This window comes from Gossypium hirsutum, chromosome D03 (assembly GCF_007990345.1).
Source record: "Gossypium hirsutum isolate 1008001.06 chromosome D03, Gossypium_hirsutum_v2.1, whole genome shotgun sequence".
Taxonomy (NCBI): domain Eukaryota; kingdom Viridiplantae; phylum Streptophyta; class Magnoliopsida; order Malvales; family Malvaceae; genus Gossypium; species Gossypium hirsutum.
Window position 1 is genome coordinate 15,097,809 of NC_053439.1, and position 22,307 is coordinate 15,120,115.

The following is a 22,307-nucleotide window of genomic DNA, read 5'->3' on the forward strand; positions in this document are numbered from 1 at the left end:
AGTTTCGTAACTCGAAAATCAGTTTCGTAATTTTTCCCAGAAACTAGACTCATGTGCCCATCTATGTATTTTTTTCTAGAATTTTTGGTCGGGCCAGTTAGTACAGTTTATTAGTCAAAGTCTCCCAAGTTGCAGGGGTCGACTACACTGACCTTTGCCCATTACGACTTGGATATCTCCCTGCACGGGGCTTCAATACTGATGCCGTTTGTTTCTATGAAAACTAGACTCAGAGAGGAATCTGTACATATATGGTACGACCCCTAATTATCTCTGGTTAATTTGTAATGAATTTCCAAAGTCGGAGCAGGGAATCCAGAAACCGTTCTGGCCCTGTCCCACAAAAATCTGATTATCTCTTAATATACTGCCCATATGATCTTTTCGTTACTTCCTCATGAAAACAGACTCATCGAGCTTCGATTACATAATTTATTCATCAATTAATTCCACTCCTACTATTTTTAGTGATTTTTTCAATCTCATGACACTGCTGCTGCCAGCATCTGTTACGAAAGTAACTAGGTCCGTTTCATGCCTACCCTTGATCCAACTCAATCGAACATTCGTGCCATTTTCGCATGGCTTAAAGTTTACATGCCAAAATTCAAACACAACGTAATAGCTTATACATGCCAAAATGTTCTTCTAAGCCAACTAAGAAGAAAGTACCAAAACTTGCTATCGGGTGTGATGACTTCGATGACGGCCCGACCCCGCAAAAATAGATGAGTCCAAGCAACCTATAATGGGTGACAAGGAAACATCGAGTGAGTTTATAACTCAGTAAGTCATAAGCAATGCACTACCATCTATCAATAACATTATCCCAAGAGGAAACAAAATGGAACGAGACAATTTACTCCATCCATACCGAACCATACCATAGTTCCTCCAACCTATCGATTCAATTTCATATCAATTCATGCATTCACATTCTATATACTCATCAATAGGACATTGAAGCATTTTCATAAATCGATTTATTTTCGTTACAATCAAACGACTATACGGCCTTTCACCCATCCTACGATAAATTTTATGTACGTGACTTCAAGTATATTTGTCACATAGGTTCGAACTTACCGAGCTCAACACCAAGTATAAGCATAGCACCTATTAGCCACGTACTCAAGACACTTACCCGATCCGCTGTCCGCGATCGACTCAATAGTGTCGCACACATAGTGTCCATAATGATTCACGAATGTATATTGAGCCCGCACACTCAGTGCTATATAATCAACTCGCACACTTAGTGCTACGTAATCAAATCGCACACTTAGTGCTACATAGTCAAACTCGCACACTTAGTGCCGCATGGTCAATTCGCACACTTAGTGCATCATATTCATTTCGCACACTTAGTGCAACATAGTCAAATCGCACACTTAGTGCTGTACAATTTAATCCCGCGCACTTAGCGCCAATCTCATGGTCATAAATGGTTATACCCGCACGTTTAGTGCCGAGATCAACAACTCAGTACATCTTACCTCTTTTCTTTTCATTCAACAATTTCATCATCACATACGTACATGCATATATATATATGTGTATATTTATTCATTCCATTCAGCATCAATACATAAACATTATGACCATTTGAAATAATACCAACTACATGCTTAATGACTTACTTTATGTTGGGTAAAATAATTCCGAGTCGGCTACTCGATGACCTTCGATTTCCCCTTGTTGGACGCCTCTCCTTTAGGTTCTTGAGCTTAAATAATACAAATAAGAGTATTCAATATTTAACCCAATAACATGAATTTATTTATCACATCCGGCAATCACACATCATTAAATTTTCAAACCAAGATGTCATTATATGACCACATATACACATATCCATATACTTAAGCTCAATAATTATAATGTAATATCATGTACCCACTTTAAGTATATTGCCGAATATACTTAATCATACATACACCTAACCAAAACAATTTCCTAAAATCTTCATATCATTTATACACTAGGCCGAATACTCTCACCAAGTTCACCTATATTCTTCAACAATTCCTTCATTGATCAAGCACATATTCGGCTAAAGAAATGGCAATTTTAGCAACCTTCGATTTAGTACTTAACTTTTCCCACATATCAAATAACTCATTTCCTTACTCATGTGACCACGTATATTCGGTCATGCATACACACATAAAATCAATTTGGAGACTCTATCAATCCAACATACATTCGGCACCTTCATCCACCATTCTACCAAGCATGTAATATTCAAACACAACCAAACTCACATTCGGTCCTAGCTCATAACAAGGCAGCCGATTCTTTTTTTTTATAGTTCAAACACTCCTCTATCATCATTCACCTAACTTTAACATGAAACAACAAAACTCACCATTTCTCATCCAAATAACATGAACAACAACCATTCCTTGAACACTTTCTCATGACCGATTGCTCATGTTATCAACAAGATTCAAGATTTGAACATGGGCTATTTAAAACATGCATGCATCTCAAAGACAACATCAAACATACCTTAGTCTAGCAAACCACCATAGCCGATTTTCTCAAGCTCTTCCCCCTTCCTTTCTTTCCTCTATTCGGCCAAGGATGTTCAAGAATGAACACTTTTTTTTTGTTTTCTTTCTTCAATTCACGGCACCAAGGGGGTGAGACCATTATTATTTTTTTTTCCATCACCCTTCCCTTCATTATTTAATTATCATGCTTAATATTTTATTTCCCTTACCATACATCACTAATACAACATGTTGGTGACATGTTTCCACCCATAGCATGGCCGGCCACTACATATTAGGGAGGGGGAATTTGACATGCAAGTCCCCTTTTTTCTTCCACATGCACTAATAGGTCCTCATGCATTGACCTATCACATTTTAAAATTTTCTCATATAAGTCCTATTGACTAAATTCACATGCAATCGACTAAATCGAAGCTTGAAATTTTCACACATTCATGATAACATATTCTAGACAATAAACATCACATTCAAACCTTTTGGTGACTCGGTTTAGCGGTCCCGAAACCACTTCCCGACTAGGGTCAATTTTGGGCTGTCACATACCCTCATTCTGTTGTCTGACAGCTTCGTCCCTTCTTTGCTAAAAATTAATTATCTCTTAGTAAAAAATTTGGATGATGTTTCCATTTGTTTTTATTGAAAATAAACTCATTAATTATTTAAACATGTAAATTTTAACCTCCAATTATTTTTCTCCAATTTTTGATGATTTTCCGAAGTTAGAATAGAGGAACCCAAATTCATTCTGACATTGTCTCACAAAGTTTCTTATACCTCACGATTTACAATTTCATTACTTACATCATTTCTTCTATGAGAAACTAAAATCAATAAGATTTAATTCCATATTTTATTCATCCTCTAATTCGATTTCCACAATTTATGGCTATTTTTCAAAGTTAGCCTACTGCTGTTGTCCAAACAGTAAGCAATTTCGGCTTTTCGCCGAATCCCCTTTTTTTGTGTTTAGGGTACACACCTGGTTTTGTTTGATGCTAAAACAGTACCTGAGCACTTCAAAGCCTATAATTTAACATATAACACTAATTTAATCTCACAAAACGTGATCCCAAATCGAACTTGTATCGAGGTTTTAACCCATAAGCTACTAAACCTTACCTTCAACCGATGAAAAGTAATCCCCACAAAAACTAAAACTCCAATTGGTGATTACGAGCCCTTGAATCCTCCTCTAATTGGCAGAAACAAAGCACTTCAGAAGAAATTTAACAAATGGAGAGAAATCACTTATCTAAAACTTATTGAACAATCGCAGACAAACGTGGAGCGACACGAGGTAGAGTGGGAAAAGAAAAATCAAGAAGATGAAAGGTGAAAGAGAGCAAAAATTAGGCATCAATGAAGTGGAAAATGGTAGAAGGGTGGAGGGGTTTTGGGAAAAGGAAAAAAAAAGAAAGAAAAAAAGATAAGCAGAATATTTGATAACTACCCCAACCCTTTATTTCTCTCCATCAAACTCTTCACTAAATCCACTACTCAGATTTTTAGTCTCAAACTCTCTTGGACGCACGAGCAAAAATAATGCCCACACCAAGATTAGAACACAAGACCTCCTTCACACCAACACTCCACTTATCCACTAGACCAGTAGGCCCATTATGTTAATTATTTGTCAACTTTTACTTAAAAGACTACTGACAAAAGATAGGGTTTATTCATAAAAATATCAAAATTTTCCCGAGTCCTGTATTGAACTTAGGACCTCCTAAACACACCCAGAACACATAACCACTAAAGCAAATAGATATTTTGTGTCACACATTCACAATACCCAAAATTAAAATTTTTGGGAGTTACAATTCTACCCCCTAAAGAAAATTTCGTCCTCGAAATTTACTTGATCAAAACAGATGAGGACACTACTGACACATCGCATCCTCATGCTCTCATGTGGCCTCCTCGGTGCTATGATTACGCCATAGAACCTTTACTAGTGGCATGGATTTCCTTCTCAGAACCTTAACGTCGTGATCCAGAATATGAACCAACTCTTCCTCAAAGGTCAAATCTGGCCTAACCTCGATCTCTTTAACAGGGACAATATAAGTAAGATTAGAGAGGTAGCGCCTTAACATGTCCTCCAGTATCTGAATCACCTTCTCCTGCTGACCATCTGTCTGAGGATGGAAAGCAGTACTGAATTTTAATCTTAAACCCAGAGCCTCATGAAGCTTCTTCTAGAACCGAGACGTGAAACGAGGATCCCTATCAGAAATGGTCGAGACAGGTACCCCATGTAGTCTCATTATTTTCGATATGTAGAGCTTAGCTAATTTCTGAAGAGAAAAGTTTGTCCTTACCGGGATGAAGTGAGTAGACTTGGTCAATTGATCCATGGTAACCCAGATAGAATCCTTCTTAGTGGGTATTAGAGGCAACCCACTAACGAAGTCCATCGTTACTCACTTTCATTTCCATAACGGTATCTTAATCGACTGCAGCAAACTCGAAGGTAACTGATGCTTAGCCTTAACCTGCTGACAAGTCAAACAGCGAGCAACGAAGTCAGTAACCTCATGCTTCAACACTGGCCACCAGTACAATTCCAGAAGATCTCGATACATCTTATTTTCGCCAAGGTGGATAGCTTAAAGGCTATTATAGGCCTCTCTCAAAATAGTCTGCCTTAAATACGAATCATTCGGCATACATATTCGGCCTCGGAAACACAACACACCCTTAGAGTTCAACCCAAAGTTCATAGTGCTACCACTCTCAATCTGTCTGAACCGAAGACCCAAAGACTTATTCTTCAATTGTCTACCCTTAATCTGCTCGATCCAAGTTGGCTTGAATTGAAGCTCAGCCAACAAACTCCCATTGTTGAACAAGCTAAGTCGAGCGAACATCACTCTCAGATCAGTCATAACCTTACGGCTCAATGCATCGGCCACCACATTGGCCTTGCCAGAATGGTACTCAATGGTACAGTCGTAATCCTTAAGCAGCTCAACCTATCTTCGATTTTTTAGATTCAGCTCCTTTTCAGTAAGGAGATATTTGAGGCTTTTATGATCAGTGTAGATGATACACTTCTCACAATATAGATAATGCCTCTAGATTTTCAATGCAAGGACTACAGCGGCCAACTCAAATCATGCATCGGATAGTTCACCTCGTGTGTCTTAAGCTGACGAGACGTATATGCAACCACCTTACCATCCTGCATCAACACACATCCCAAACCGACATGTGATGCATCACTATAAACCATGAATTCCTTTCCAAGTTTAGGTTGTACCAAAACAAGAGCCTCAGTCAGTACAATCTTAAGCTTCTCAAAGCTTTCTTGCTGCACTTAGTCCAGTTAAACAGTACACTTTTACGTAGCAGCTTAGTCAAGGGTGCTACAATCAGTGAAAGTCCTTCCACAAATCATCGGTAATAACCTGCCAGCCCCAAAAAGCTGTGGATCTCAAACACATTCTTAGGTTGCTTCCAATCCAATACAACCTCAATTTTTGGAGGATCGACTCGAATCCCCTCAGCAGACACCACAAGACCCGAAATGTTACTACACGTAACCAGAACTCGCACTTGCTGAACTTAACATAGAGCTGTTTTTCCTCAAAATCTGAAGAACAAACCTAAGGTGCTCGTCATGCTCATCTTCAGTCCTCGATTAAACCAATATGTCATCGATAAACACCACTACAAACTGATCCAGGTAGGGTTGCAACACTCGGTTCATCAGATCCATGAAAGCTGTTGGTGCATTAGTCAGTCCGAATGGCATCACTAGGAACTCGTAGTGACCATAACGAGTCCTAAACGTCGTCTTATGAACATCAGCCTCCTTAAAGAAAACCAGATCAAAGGTCAATCTTGGAGAAAATTGAAGCTCCTCGAAACTGGTCAAACAGATCATCTATCCTCGGTAGGAGGTACTTGTTCTTAAAGGTCATGTTGTTCAATTATCGGTAGTAGATGCACATCCACACAGATCCATCATTCTTCTTTACAAACACTACCGGTGCTACCTAAATCGGAGCCTTAAGCTCCGTAAGCTCCTTTGGTGCCATTCGGTAGGGGGCGATAGACAACGGAGCTATACCAGAAAGGAGCTTTATCCCAAACTCCACTTTAAGATTCGGAGGTAAACCCGGTAGATCCTCAAGAAAGACATCTGGAACATCTTTTGTCGTTCTAATATCCTTAACTGTAGAGTCTCCAAAATCTAAAACACTTACATAGGCCAAGACTGCCTCACATCCTTTATGAACCAACTTCTCTGCCACTAGTGCAGAGATCACATTAGATAAGTAGTTCCGACGTTCTCTAATCATGACTACCTCCATATCCTCCTCGACAATTTTTGCCTTCTCGACTAGGGCAGAAAGATTTCACTCCCTCTGCGGGGCTATCAGAACTCTCAAATTATCTCTGAGGCCATCCTCAAAGCAGACACATCGCTCATACTCAGATGCCACCATACCTCGCGCATAGCGACTCAGTCTCAAAAACTCGGTCTCATACTCGGCCACTAATCGATCCTCCCGTGTAAGATTCAGAAACTCCCTCCTACGTGCATCTACATAACTAGCTCCGACATATTTCCCTTGTAAGGCGGTCTTAAAGAACTCCCAGGTCAGATGTTCGGGCTGAGTGCCCTCCTTAACGGTCAGCCACTACTGATAAGCCTCGTCCCATAGCAGTGATACTGTACCCTTTAATTTCTGCTTAGGGGTGCAATCTAGATCATCCATGATCCTCTCCGTGGCCTCAATCCAGTACTCGACCACATTAGGGGTGATCCCAGTGACACCCTTAAAGAGCTCAGCTCCATTAGACCAGAGTCGTTTCGTAACCGACCCTCGGCCCCCAAATCCAGTATTAGGCCCAGCGACCCTCTCCAAAATCCTCAGCATAGCTTGGGACAATGCATCATCCCCAGCCATGCGATCTTGAGACCCAGTCTTAGTAGCAGGAAACACTGGCGTCTCACTCGTATCCAAATTAGGTATGCTACCCAATGAAGAGGACCCATCTCGAGCTCCTCTGTGGCCTCTACCTCGGCCTCTAGTACCCCGTCCACGGATACCTCGTATGTTCATTGTCTAATCATGTTTATCTGTATTAACAGTTTTATGAATCAGTTACAGGTCCAGTGTTTATTAACAAATGTTTTATGTAAAATAATATCGATTATTCAGAGTTCATTTTCTTAAATTGCAGTCTCACTACAGTTTTCAGTTTCTCTACAATTTTCAGTATACACTAACTAGAGTATTTTCAGTACAGTTTACTACCTATAGTAGTTTCAGAATATACTATCTATAACAGTTTCAGTTTAAAACAAATCATAGTTTAGAATACTTACAGGATCGACACCGGAGACTCGGTGTACCACTTACTCAGTAAAAACATTTCAACTAATTTAGAAATCAAATAATTTTTTGAAAGCCCAATTTTTATAAAACTCATAATCTATAGCCGAGTTTTGTAACTTAGCTCTGATACCACTAAATATAACACCCCAAACCCGACCTAGACGTTATGGCCAGATCTGGCGATGTCACATGAAATGGGATTTAAAGACAATATTGTCGAGTTAAAACCGTTGCAGTTAGTTAACTTTTATTTAATTCGGGAAAAATAAGTACTAGTTTATTTACTTTAAAACTTGTCTCTTAGCAGAAGCTTCTGTGACCAATTAATTTCGAGAAAATTGTTTCTATTTACAAAAACCTTAGTTTTTAGAAGAACCATGTTTTGTTGAGTTGTAGTTTAGAAAAAATATCCATAAAAACAATATAAGTCCCAAATTTAAAGCCAACTAGTCCATAGTCCAAAAGTTACATCAAAAACCCCAAATAAGTAATAAATTCTAGACATTAGCGGAAAATAGTCTAAAATTTACGTGTGGCCACTGTCGAGTCCTTCGCTGCACTGACCCGTTGTAATGCTCGGGGTTTGTGCAAGTATACACAGTCATTATCAAGTAATAAGTATCGAGTTATCGCCTCCACAAGGATTTTATTTGTGCTAAGTCACTTAATTTGTAAAATTTTATTAATAATTTGATAAATAAAAATACAATATAGTTGAGAAATGGTGATTAAAATATATTAAACTAAATGAAATGATCCCTAATGCAAATTATCCTAAGTATGCAAACTATATGAACGAAATAGATTTTAGTAAAATTAAACACAATTTGCAACAAATATAACATAAATAAACTAGGATAATTACTTTAATTAAACTCAATTTATTATCAACATGCTTAATAACATTCGGAAAAACATTCCATGGCAACTCGATCTTTCATGAGTTTGGAAACCACATTAGGTCCTTTCGGAATCCGTTACTTAGTAAATATGCATTTTACTGATCCTTATTTACTAAGGGTTTCTTAGCATTCGTCTGAGGTAGCAGGGACGTGTTAGGCTTGAAACAATTTAATAACACAAATCTAAAAACAATGCAGATAACAGAGCTTGGTTAGAGTTGTTATGCAACCTACAATTTAATCGGTTAGGATCTAAATTGAGCATGCACATTTCAATTATACGTCCATTAGCTGTCATCTGGTTAGGATCGCTCAGCTAATTTAGGTGCATTTCAATCACGTATGAACGAAATACAGACTTGATTTTAATTGAAAACATGATCGATTGAGGCACAAACATTATAAGCATGAATCAAATAAATATTATTTAATCAAAATAATCATCCTAGCTTAAATAAAATTAATCTATCATTGTTGTAAAGAAGAACAATGAACACATAGCAAACATCTTTATATTAAATTTAAATAAAAGAAAGATTAAACCCAATTCAGAGTGGCTGTCACCCAAGACTTTGACTGACGAGTGTCCTTCGCTTCTTTGCATTGCTCCTTTGCTGATGGCTCTCCAAGGTGGCCGACCAAGGGTTCTTTAAGAGGCTTAATTACTAAAATCCTTATGCAAGGATGATGAAGGGGAAATATAGTTAAAAGAGTTGAGAGAATGATGAATGAGTGAGAGATGATGGGATGAGGGCTGATTGAAAAAGTGAGAAATGAGCTCTTATTTATAGGTAAGGCAAGGGAGCTAGTTTGCTAAAACTAGGAGTGTCCATCCTTTGAAACTTCCTCCAAGAGTGGTCGGCCATGAATTGAGGAAAGGTGGCTGATTTTTCCTTGATTTTTGGTCAATTTGAGTGCCACAACAACTCAGGACTAAGACTCAGTCATCAGCAAATCTTCGGGAAAATCTCCAATTTCTTTAACTCTTCAAGGACTTTGTAAAAATGGTTTATTACATTCATGTGCAGCCAAAAATTGGGTTGACTTGGTCCCCAATTTGGACGGTTTTTCAATTAGAAGAAAACTCTCAGACCTGTCCAAAAATAGTAGATAGTTTAGAGGACCAAATAATATAATTTAACCACTTTAATTAATCAATTTGCTTAATTAATTAAAACCCAATTTATTAAAGAAATATTAAAAATAAATTATTAAATATAACTTTATATTTTATTGTTTAATTTAATCATGCATGACCCACTTTATAACTTAAAAATATAATATGGTCAAATTAATATAAAATAAGTCATATTATGCATGAAAACTATATAATAAAGTATAAAATCATATTTTAATAATTTCTATGTCCTAATTTCATATTTTCGCATATTTCATTAATTTATTAAACAATTTCTTGGTTTTAACAACAAATTTAAGTAAAAAGGTAATGAATTATATAGAAAAAATCCTATATATTTTTCAGTCACCTGTCAAGTCTGGGGATTACCTGTACAGATTAAGTAGAAAAAGGGTGAGTTTTCGCAAACTCAGTGTGTAATCCCCCATAGAAAACATGCATACAAATATTCAACAGCATTCAGATAAATACAGTTTGGGGCCTAGGCCCATCACAGAATCAGTTTGGGCCTTAGCCTGTTCAGATATAGTCTCAGAAATACATTAGGGCCTTGGCCCATATCAAATACAGAATGCAGACACAATAAATCAGAATACTACCTATCAACCTCTACACACCATCTCCGTCCAATCCTACACACCATGTGGGGATTAAATCAACCCACCCATCCCTACACACCATGCTGTACTGAAATGCGGCACATAATCAGAAGGTTGTAGCTGAGCTGCCAGATAACAGGCTTAATAGCCTTTCAAATACGTCTTCCAAATATCATCAACCCACCCCGATGCAATGCAACATACAAAATATGTCATGTCATTATGTAATAAGTGTCTAGTCGAAAATTTTAGGATGTTAACTTGAATTTTTGGCCCCTTGATTTAAAGTTTTAGTACATTGCTTTTAAGTATCAAAACAACTATTTCACTAGCTCAATTTTGGCTCCAATGGTCAAAGGTATCACTACTTCCCTCAATCGTTTCGGAACAACTAAATTAGTGAGCAAAGATTAATTAATTAATTATTTTCATATTTTTTTTGTTTTGTTTTGATTATTTATTTATCACTAAACTTTTAAAAACATTATTATTTTATTTTAAATTAAATAATTTAATTAATTCATCTCAAAATTAATATATTTAACATAATTTTGCATAAAAATTGACTAAAAATAAATTAAAAGAAGACAATGAAGTAAAATTAATTATAGACAATGAAACGTATGTCTGATACAAATCCAACTTTCCAAGCAAATCATATGCTGAGCGGCCTTCTTGTCGTTGCTTGTAAGAAAATGTTTTGAGAAAGGAAAATTGTGAGAGGACACGAATAGCCTCGTCCCCCGCACAATTTCTATGCAAATGCCCACTTATATAAAATTTATTAGAATCACCATTGCACTTTCCAACAACGAGCAACAATAGCCCCGTCCCCCGCGCAATTTCTATGCAAATGCCACTTATATAAAATTTATTAGAATCACCATTGCACTTTCCAACAACGAGCAAAACCTATACCAAAAACTGCAATACCTGTCATGGCTAAGAAGGACATGACAAGCATCCTAGAATTCAACTCCACAGCAATGGTTTAGGCATTGGTCATCTTAATATATAAATTATTTTGGTAAATTATATAATATGTGAACTGTATTCACTTATTTCATCCTATACTAGTATTTTGTGTGGCTAGAGAGATCCAGCAATGTCTGTTGTCCCAACTGACGTGATCACCGGCATACTTAGTCGGCTTCCGGTGAAGAACGTCGTACGCTTCAAATGTGTGTCAAAGCCGTGGAGTTCCCTCATAGATGGTTCTTATCTTTCCAATCTCCAGCTCCGTCGCTCCTTCACAAGCAACGCCAATATCAAGCTCCTTGACAGTTATGCAGAAGATGATGAATATAAAGCCTATTCAGTCGACTTTGACTCACTAGACAACTTGGAGGAGCTACCTCGGCCGCTTTCAACTACAAGTTTCGGAGTTTCTTCCAGAATTTTTGGTTCTTGCAATGGTTTACTTGCGATATCCCATGATGAAGCAGGCATTGCTTTGTGGAGTCCATCAACGAAAGAATGCCATTATCCCCCGAAATTAACAATTGGGGATATGTATGATGTAATTATTCTTGGATTTGGTTACGATGTCATCAACAATGACTATAAGGTGGTGCGGATGCTATCATCTGGGAAGTTAGTTATGATCTACAGCCTGAAAGCTAAATCATGGAAGAGGATCAAGGACTGCCCTTACGAAATTACTTTCCATGTGTCACAAGACGGTGCTTATGCAAACGGTTCCGTGCATTGGGTAGGCGTTGAAAACGACAAAGATGATGATGCAAGAGTGATCTTCGGTCTTGATATTGGGATCGAGGAGTTTCATCAACTCCCTGGGCCTGAATCCGACATTAGTTACAAAAACTTTGGTTATAGGAGTGTTGGGATATTGGGAGGAAGTTTGTGTGTTTTCCGAGATATTTATCACCAAGACAATATCGTTTTGTGGGTGATGAAGGAATATGGAGTTAGGGAGTCGTGGACAGAAGATTTTTATGTATCCCGTGATGAATGTTGGCAGTGGTGTATGTATTATACCAGAGCTATATCATATTCTAGGAGGGGTGATCGAGTATTGCTAGACGATGGGGGGCGCCCACGTCAGCCTGCGTGGTTCAATCTGGACAAACGAACAAGGGAGGTAGTTGATATTCCAGGAGCACCCAAACACTTCAATGCAATTATTTTTGTGGAAAGCCTTGCTTCTGTTCTGCCAGGTAATCATTGATGTAACGAAATGGATGCCAAATCTTGTCTTATACTTTAAGAATCGCCCAATGGCATCAATATTTTCCACTTTCTTGACTTCTTTTTTTTTTTTGAGTAATTGTTGTTAGCAATAAAAGCTAAAGAAAAGGTTGAAGAAATCGTATAAACTATTAAAATTGGTGCATGCTGACGAGAAAAACAAGATGCATCGGTCACTCTTCCATCAGCCACCTTTTTCCGTTGGGTAGTCTCGTTGATAATGTTATATAATCATTTTAATCTAATATAACCAAAGAATAATTTTTAAAAAATTGGTGTAATTCTTTTCGAGGTTAAACTCTGCATGTATTATAGGTAAGCCATTATACTTTAATTTAGTTATTTTTAATCCCTCTATTTTTAGAATTTTAAAATTTTAGCCATGATCAAATGGTACTTATTAAATTTATTAAGTTCTATTGTTTGTAAATTGATGCGTCAAACATATTAATGCATGTGTAATGTCATGTTGTTTGTTATTTTCATGTTATTATTAAAAAAATAGTTAATAAATTTAACGACTATAATTTGCATTAAGATTGAAATTTTGAAAGTCGAAAAATATAGAGATTAAGAATGATTCAGTTGGAGAAAATAGTCTAAGTATATAATTTTACGCATAATATGAGTCTAATAAAAGAATTTATCCAAACGAATTTAATTTTTATCATTTATTCAAGACTAAAATTTCAAAAACCGGAAGATACAGAGATAAATTAATCAAATTAAAGTACAAGTATTAAATCTACAATTTATGCAAAATATAAAGCCTAGTAATAGAATTTAACCTTCTTTTGCATGTTTTAGTTGTAAGATAGATTATTACCGTGATAGTTAATTTATTAATTAAAAAAGAACATAATTTAAGATTGTAAAAAGATATATAATTTAAGAACCTATGAAATTTAATAGAGTTATAAAAAAGAATAAAAACATCATTTTCAACCTAATAATGATGGTTTAAAATAATAGTTGAATTTTGAAAATATTATTTTAGACTTAAGGAAGTGTTTTTGATAATTGACTTTAGATGTTACAGAGTGGCATATTTGAACAACTACTGCAATTATGGTTTCATTAAATCACTATGCACGCTTTCGAATAGTACTAGCCATTGTTCTGGAAATTTTACAGCATTACATCTTTTAAAAATTGAGGTATCCTCATTTCCATGTCTTGTCTTAAATGTATTTGTCTATTCATCTTTGTACTTATTTTGAAAGCATAAGTTATTAATATCATATTTAAATTCGACTTGAACCCACTTTAGCTTAACCATAAAGATCTCTAGTTAGTTGCCACAATCTAATAAAACTAAACTAAATCAACAGTCCCTAAACATTGTTCAAAATTGTGTTTTGATCACCCAACTTTCAAAAGTTATGCAATCGTCTCTAACTTTATAGAATTGTTATATTTTGGTCACTCGTTTGTTAGCTTTTGTTACCCCTTTAGCATAATGATTATGTGGCAGACTAACTCAAAAGGTTATGTTAGCTCAATAATCAAACTGAAATCGCCAAGAGGGGGAGTGAATTGGCTTTTAAAAATATATGAAAGATAGAAAGAAAAGATAGAACAAATGAACACAAAGATTTAGAGTGGTTCGGCCCCAAGTGCCTACCCCACTACCTTAACTTTCCACTACTAAGGATTTTCCCAAATTCACTAATTTGATTAACCTTCCAGGATAAGGTTTAACCTTACAACTCCCTTAAAGTTTTTACCTAAACATTAAGATAAAAACCCTCTCAAAGAGTAATACAAATAAAAAAACAAAGAATTAATCCTTACAAGATTAGATTGTTTGCCAATTTAGCACAAATGAAATTATAAAACACTTGAGTAGAATAAACAACAATGATAGCTCACACGTGTGTACAAAACTTTTAACACAGGTTGATTGATTGAATTTTTTTGCTTGGATAATTTCTCTGTTGTTGTAGACCCTTTGGAGGCTGGTATTTATACCCTTTAATTGATTTGCAAGCGTTGTGGTTGTTGAAATATTGAATAGAGCTATTGGGGATGAAAATACCAGTGCATTAATGTCAACTGCAACAATAAGTATCAATACTTTTTCTATGAGTATCGATACTATAAGGCATTTAATGACAGTTGGAGCCATCAACATCGATACCAGGGTAATTTTATCGATACCAAATATAAGGTATTGATACTGAATCGATACTAGATAAATCTTTTGGAAGTCAGAATGCCAATTTTGTATCGATACTGAAAAATACATCGATAAAAGTATACTACTATTGATACTTGAAGAAATTTATCGATACCTATCAAAAGGTATCGATACTTGATAAATACTTGGGAAAAAAATGTCATTTTCGTATTGATACTGAAAAATATATCGATAAAATTTTGAACCTATCAATACTCAACAAAATCTATCGATACTTGACAAAAAGTATCGATCTTGACAAAAAGTATCGATCTTGACAAAAAGTATCGATATTGGATCGATACTTTTTTGCCTAGAGTAGTTTTAACATGTTTGAACAATGTCTGAAAGTTTGTTTAACTAACTTGGCCTTAAAATATTTTCTAAGTATGAATTCAACAATTTTTCTTTTTAGATATAATTTAAAATGAAATTTTTAACAAGTTTTGTTTAAAATGATTTTTATTCAAAACATAATAGTTGTTATATCAAAATAACTTGCCAAGTAAGGCTTGGTTCAACAATCTCCCCCTTTTTGATATAACAAAACACTTTGGTAAATTCAATTTTGAATAAGTTTGCCCCCCTTTTCTAAAAATCATTTTCAATTTAAGGCTTAGAAAAATTTATCATTCATTATCAAAATTTGGCATTCATTTTTAGTTAAAGACAATTTGAAAACTTGGTCACTAAATTTGTAATTTTGCACAAGTACAAATAATGAATCATTAACCAAAATTTAAATCTACCTTTCTCTTCTCCCTTTTTTGTTATATCAAAAGGCAACAAGTAAAGCTTAAGAGAGAGATACTGTTAGTTCAATAGAAGAAAGCAATTGAGAAAAATTGGAACTAACATGTGAAAAAAAACACTTCAAAGTTTTAAACATACTAGATAAACATTAAGTGCAGTCATTCATAGTCATAGGCGACAAAGTCAAAATAAACTAATGATGAAAATGAAAGATGTATGAGAATACAAATTCTAGTCTAATCCTCATGATGAGGAGGCGCTGGTGGAGGACAATTAGCCATAAGTTGAGCCATTTGATCCTCCAATGAAGACATCGTAAACCCCATTTCTCATCTAATGTGGAAAACCTAGAGCCTAAACTATGAAATGCATTATTAGCCTCAACTTGAGAGCCTCAAAATTCATCACCCAAATAATTAATGGCTCCAAGAAGGGCAGCGATCTCGAGGGAAATAGGAGCAACTTGTGAAGAACCAACCGAGGAAGCACGTGGAGGAGGAACATGCTCGGGAGGAGAATGAGGAACCTTATCATGACCTCCCTCAACATCTTCATCTTTATGAGCTACTGGTTGGACATCCTTAACTCATTCCCTAGTGCGTGGATTCTTCTTATATTCAGCATGTTGAAGGGCACCAATGCTAAGAAGAGTAGGCAAGGACAAATAAGGGTCACCTTGGGTTGGGATTTTCAAACTTTTAAAAATGCAAGATAGGTACGTTCCAAATGGAAAAGTAAGAGTGTTGGTAAGCTCCTTACTAATGACCTTGGTAATTTCATTAAACATGATAAGTGTGAGGTCGGGACACCTATTATTTTAAAACCAATCAATCCACCATTAATCGATTGATCGAATAATAGCATGTTTAGAAATAGGACATAATATCCATGTAAGTATTAAATGTAGAAAGTGATCATGGATATTGAGCTTAGATGCGTTCGAGCTCAGAATGGTCAAGGCCGAATTATACAGGCCTTTCTTATTCGACATGCCACCGAGCGAAAGTTTTAAAAAATCTCTTAAATTTTCTACGGTGAGATGTATAGGACTATTCATTAAAAAAGAGTTGATAGCAACAACGATCTCACTCGTTTCATCATGTTCAAGCAAGGCATTTGAATTGAATCCTCGAACAAGATTGGCATCGGTTTGAGAGTGAATTTTGAAGAAATCAACCTAATACCATTTAGCCAATGTAGGAAGATAGTGAAAATTAAACCCGGTTAAATAATCAAAATCAAATGGCCGAGAAACATTTACTTTGCAAGTAGAAAAATAACTGTTACAACAATAACGTTCGTCAGAGTTTCTAAAATAATCATTTAACGAATTTGTTGGACCACTAGACAAGTTGGATGACGAGGTATCAGTTCGAGGACTTTTTTTAAAGGCATATGAGCTAAATGGATGCAATAGACTCACTAAATGACTTAAAAATATGGTTGGGAAATTTTGTCAAACATTTGGTGGGAAAGAATTTTGAAAAACTTTTCAAAGAAAATTTTTGGTTTTAGGCAACCTTCTGCGTTGAAACAACCATGAATAGATCTCAAATCAACCCAATAACACAATTTTTAGCCAAAGATTTAACAAAATTTTTGAGTAAAATTTGAAATAAAAATGAAAATTTTACCTTAAAATGTTGTGAAAATGGTTAAGAAATCCAAGTCAGGAGTGTTGACTCTTTGTTGAGAGGTAAATGTGGGTTGTTTAAAGGAAAATGATGGATTTGAGAGTTTTTGAGAGTTAGGGTTTTATAGGTTTTAAAACGATAAAAAGGAATTTTTGCACAAAACTGTTTTAAAACCACAGTACAGGAATCTTTAAAAACCGATAGGTTTCGATATTTTTGTATTGATATCAATACCAAATGCCAAATCTGTTTTACAAACTGTAGAAAAAGTGCTCAACTCAACTTTTAAGTCCTAAAACATTCCAAACTATCCTAAAATGACTTATTAGCTAATTCTAATGATTTTATATGCTTAAGAATGCAAAATTTAACTATGATGCATATGACTCATAGAACATCACAAGTGCATCAAAAATTGATTATATCAACTAAGAAAAGTTTATTCAAACACATTCAATAGGCATTGAAAATATAACATACTAGACAATGTTGGCCAAAATAGATTAATCATGCAACAAATAACTCCCCCTAACTAATTGCATATAGGAACCATATAAATTTCGCATACATACTTTTGCAATCAATTTTAGGTCATAAAACATTTTAAAAACATTTTAAAAACATTCAAGTGCATAAATTTATTTGAACACAAAATTAAGCTAAGGTAGTAATACCTAATTCTCTCCTAAGTGTCCAAATTTTTTTTTGTCTAAAGGTTTAGTAAAAATGTCAGCTAATTGGTGCAAAGTGTCAACAAATTCTAGAACTACATTTCCTCTTTGGACATGATCTCTAATGAAATTATGTATAATTTCAATGTGCTTAGTTCTAGAGTGTTGGATGAGATTTTTAGTGAGACAAATAACACTAGTATTGTCACACTTGATAGGAATGGTATCTACATCAATTCCTTAGTGCATAAGTTGTTTTTTCATCCATAAAACTTGAGCACAATAACTACCGGGGGATTATCTTTCATTTCAGTGGTGGAAAATGTAACAATTGTAACACCCTACTCAATTTGTAACACCTTTTACCCGACCCGGTCTGGGTATTAGATGCTAAACTAACCCGATTGACTTAAACAAGTTCTATTCTGGTTTAATTACAAACATATTCAACTTGTATATTACTTGAATTAAAAAATTTATGAATTCGACCCATCAGTTGTTTACAAATTTTTTAGACAAAGACTCTATAACATAAAATAACACTTATCCCTAAGGCGAAGCCTCTACGGGTGCCCCTTTGTACACATGCATAGTTTTACGTTTCGCCTCGCTCCTAGCAAAGTCTAACTTGGTCCCTCTAAATTTTTGAATCTTTAACTAACTTGTATTTGAGTAGAAAACTTATAAGTTCGGGCGAACTTAGTGAGATCTGCATATAAAATTTAAGAAACATGTGAGGCGTTCAATTTGGAATTTAACTCCCTAGTAACCCGTATTCAATATTTTTGGCGGACGACACTTGGTGACTGCCCAAGTGATTTTCTACATCTACAGTCTTTCTTAGAGTTCAATGTCCCCACTACCTTAGAGTACTAGGGCTCGCTAACAATTCTGAGACCCTTGCTCTATCAAAATATTGCCAAAGAAGGCTTCTCAAATATGCAGTTCCTACTTGGGAACTCAACAAAATCCCTGCCATTCTCCTTGACTAAAAATGACCTTTGCTTTCTACTATCCTTTGGCGGACTTTGTTGGCCATCTGACCTTGGATATACACTTTCTCTCACGAAGACCTGATTCGGTCTATTACACCCTTCTATTAACTTTTTTCCCTCATCTTAATATATGTACATGTTTGCATACAAGTGTAGACTTAGTCGTGCCTGTTTACTTTGTAACGTCGGTCGAAAAGCATTAGATGAAACCCTCTCATGGCATTGTGAAAGTAAACTTTGATGCCACCATTTCATCAAGAGAAGATGGGTTATGGGATGATAGCTCAGGATTCGGATGGCTTTCTGTTAGGGGGAGGGGGAGGGGGTGGCATCGTTGAAATGAATCTGCATGCTGATTGGGCCGAATTAAAAGTGTTTGGAGAAAATATTATTTTTTCTAAAGCTTTTAAGTTCAATGACGTCCAGTTTGAAACGAATAGTGTCAGGTTGGTCAACTGCATCAATAAAAAGGGAAAAGACATAACTATCTTGGGCCACCGTGCCAATGAGGTCTGCAAGCAGATGGTAAACTTTAATTTTTCAAATTTTGTTTGGGCCAATAGAAGTTGTAACAGGATTGTTGATTTTCTTTGTAAAAAGGCCATTTTTAACAATTTTAATTCGATGTTCAAAGTGGATTATCCCTCAGATATCCATGACTTAGTTTTGAAAGATTCAATAAATTGAGGTTGACCCATTAGGTCTTTTAATAAATAAAAAGAGAATCTACAAGTTCCCTGGCGGACTAGTATATGCATATGCTACAAGTACCCCCTTACCCAAGGATCCTATTTTTTATTTCACCCTATCCAAGGTTGATACATAACCTTGGCATTTCTCATTGTTCTAGTGGTCTATATCTCTTAACACATCAACTCACTTCTTAATGCGACTTATCACTCTAGTGACACCACGAACTTTATTCTCATCCTGAACATCCTTTGTAAATCACGAACCTTCCAATTATGACCCCTATGTCTTTAAATCCTAGCGTTTACCTCCTTTTGGCAGTCGCGGTGGACTACCTTGTGTTTACTGTCTTGGCGGGCTACCCTATTTCTACTGTCTCGATGGACTACCTCGTGTTTACTGTCCCGATGAACTACCCCATGTTTATTGCCTAGGCAGACTATACTGGATGCCGTAACTGAGCTATGGTTATACACCTTAAAATTCTAAGAGGTGTTTCCCCGAAGGACTTTACCGCCATCACGGTGTCGATCCATAGAGCCTACTAACTGCCGTCACAATGGTACTCTATGGAACCTAAGTATCGTCAATTTCATCTTATCTTATTTCTACCTTGATGCTTGAACACCGAAGTCCCCCTCCGCAAGGCCCGGAGCTTCACACATCGTGGTTTGCTCCCACTAATCCCAGATGGCAGAATCATAATGGAATTTCAGTTTTCTTTTTCCCTATTCCTCCATCCATTCCTCTATTTTACCATCCTATACCTTGCTGCTCAAACATCGTAGTGTCCCCACTACAAGGCCCGGAGTTTCGCTCATCACGGGAGCATTCAGCAATACCGTATGGCGGTCTCTAACAAGATCACCCCTTTTCCCATTCCTAACTTCGTTTAACCCATTAGTAGTATCCCTTCCATATCATGCATACCATACAGAACATTATTATGCAATGCATTGCGCTACATAACCATTCAACAATTATTAACAATTATGACCAACAATTAACATGGAAAGTTTCACACAACAACATTTAACAATCCAGAAGGCAAAGTGCAGGTGCTCACCTTGTTTTCTTATCCTTGGCAGCTTAGCTAGTCCAAACGCCAAAGTTTCCTTCATCCTGGAAACTAAGCACGACAACCATGTATTGGTTAAACTAAAGGTGTTCAACCCTTAAGATCCAGAATCCATAATCCATAATTACCAAGAAGCTTTGAGGTTTCTTATTCTACTTCTCTTCAATTTACAAGTATAGATAAATAAGGAAGCTTACTAATTCCTCAATTTCTCTATCACCGGATTAAATTCACACCTCTACTGTGACAAGCATAACTTTCTCCATCTGCATCCCCTTCTTATTTAGAACAATTGAAGAAAATGATGCTATGGAGAGGAAAAGATTTATATACAGAATTGAGAAAATTCTATCTCTACTAATGCCTATATATATGCTCTTTGGGCACGGTCCTCACCGGCCATTTTCACCATCCATTATTAATTATTTTGCCTCCCACTTTGGAATCAACCGATTCTAATTTAACTGAACTGGAATTAGGATCCAGCTATTCATACTCCAGACACTAAAATTCTCAATTTTTCTAACGAAGTTTGATAAATTACTAGTCCTTTCAATTTAATCCTAACTTTTCCCCATTTCTAGATCAATTAGGGTAATCGAGTATTACAACACTATTTTGTTTCTTTGAAAACCATGATAGAAGCATGTTGCCTAAGAATTGACAAGTGTCGGAGGTGTTTTTCCTATTTAATTTGCAACCTCCAAAATTCGTATCCGAGAATACATGCAAGCTAAAGGATGAGTTTCTAGGATACCAAAGACCTAAGTTATGAGTGTCTCTAAGATATTTGAAGATTCTCATAAGGGCTTGTAAATGTAATTCCTTAGGACATGATTGATATCCAGCACACAAGCAAACACTAAACATAATATCTTATCTACTTGCGGTAAGATAAAGTAAGAAGCCAATCATAGACCTATATAACTTTAAGTCAACACATTTACCTTTCTCATATTTGTCAAGCTTTGTAGAATAGCTCATGGGTGTATCTTGTGGTTTGAGGTGTCCATCCCAAACTTCTTGAGCATTTCTCTTGTATACTTAGCTTGATTGATAAAGATGTCATCCTTTCTTTACTTGATTTAAAGTTAAAAAAAAAAAGAAATTTAGTTCTCCCATCATGCTCATCTCAACTCACCTTGCATTCGTTTTGAAAACTCTTCACAAAGAAAATCATTAGCAGCACCAAAGATAATGTCATCAACATAGACTTGTACTACTAATAAAACTTTTTTCTTTTAATAAAAAATGTTGTGTTACGAAAACTTTTTTCAACAAGAAATTTTGATAATATTTCATACCAAGCTCTAGTGTCACGGGGCTAGACCTTTCGTCTTGCAATTCGTGTGGCCTTAGGCAATCCGTTCATCCAAACTCGCCTAAGTCAGCCTTTACTCAAGTGAGGATTCTTAAAGAACTCCTCCAAGGCACCAAATTGAAGAGCGGAAGCGATTTATGCCAAAAGAAGAACAACAAAGAACAACAGAAAGAGCGCAAGCAAAGTGTTTGAGTAAATGCTCTCAATTCTCTTATTCATAAAGAATAATGAAACAATAACAGTAGTGAGTACAACTGAGGGGGAGACTC

General features: G+C 36.0%; 1 protein-coding gene across 1 annotated transcript; it reads left to right on the plus strand.

Moving 5' to 3' along the window:
- The first annotated feature begins 11,286 nt into the window (after window positions 1-11,286).
- On the plus strand, window positions 11,287-12,723 carry LOC107950929 (F-box protein CPR1). Its single transcript, XM_016885835.2, has one exon. The coding sequence runs from the start codon at window positions 11,615-11,617 to the stop codon at window positions 12,695-12,697; it is 1,083 nt and encodes a 360-aa protein (XP_016741324.1). The 5' UTR covers window positions 11,287-11,614; the 3' UTR covers window positions 12,698-12,723.
- Window positions 12,724-22,307: the final 9,584 nt, after the last annotated feature.

What these genes read in the sequence shown, in the direction of transcription:
- LOC107950929 (XM_016885835.2), top strand. Translation starts at nt 11,615, where the DNA reads ATGTCTGTTGTCCCAACTGACGTGATCACCGGCATACTTAGTCGGCTT.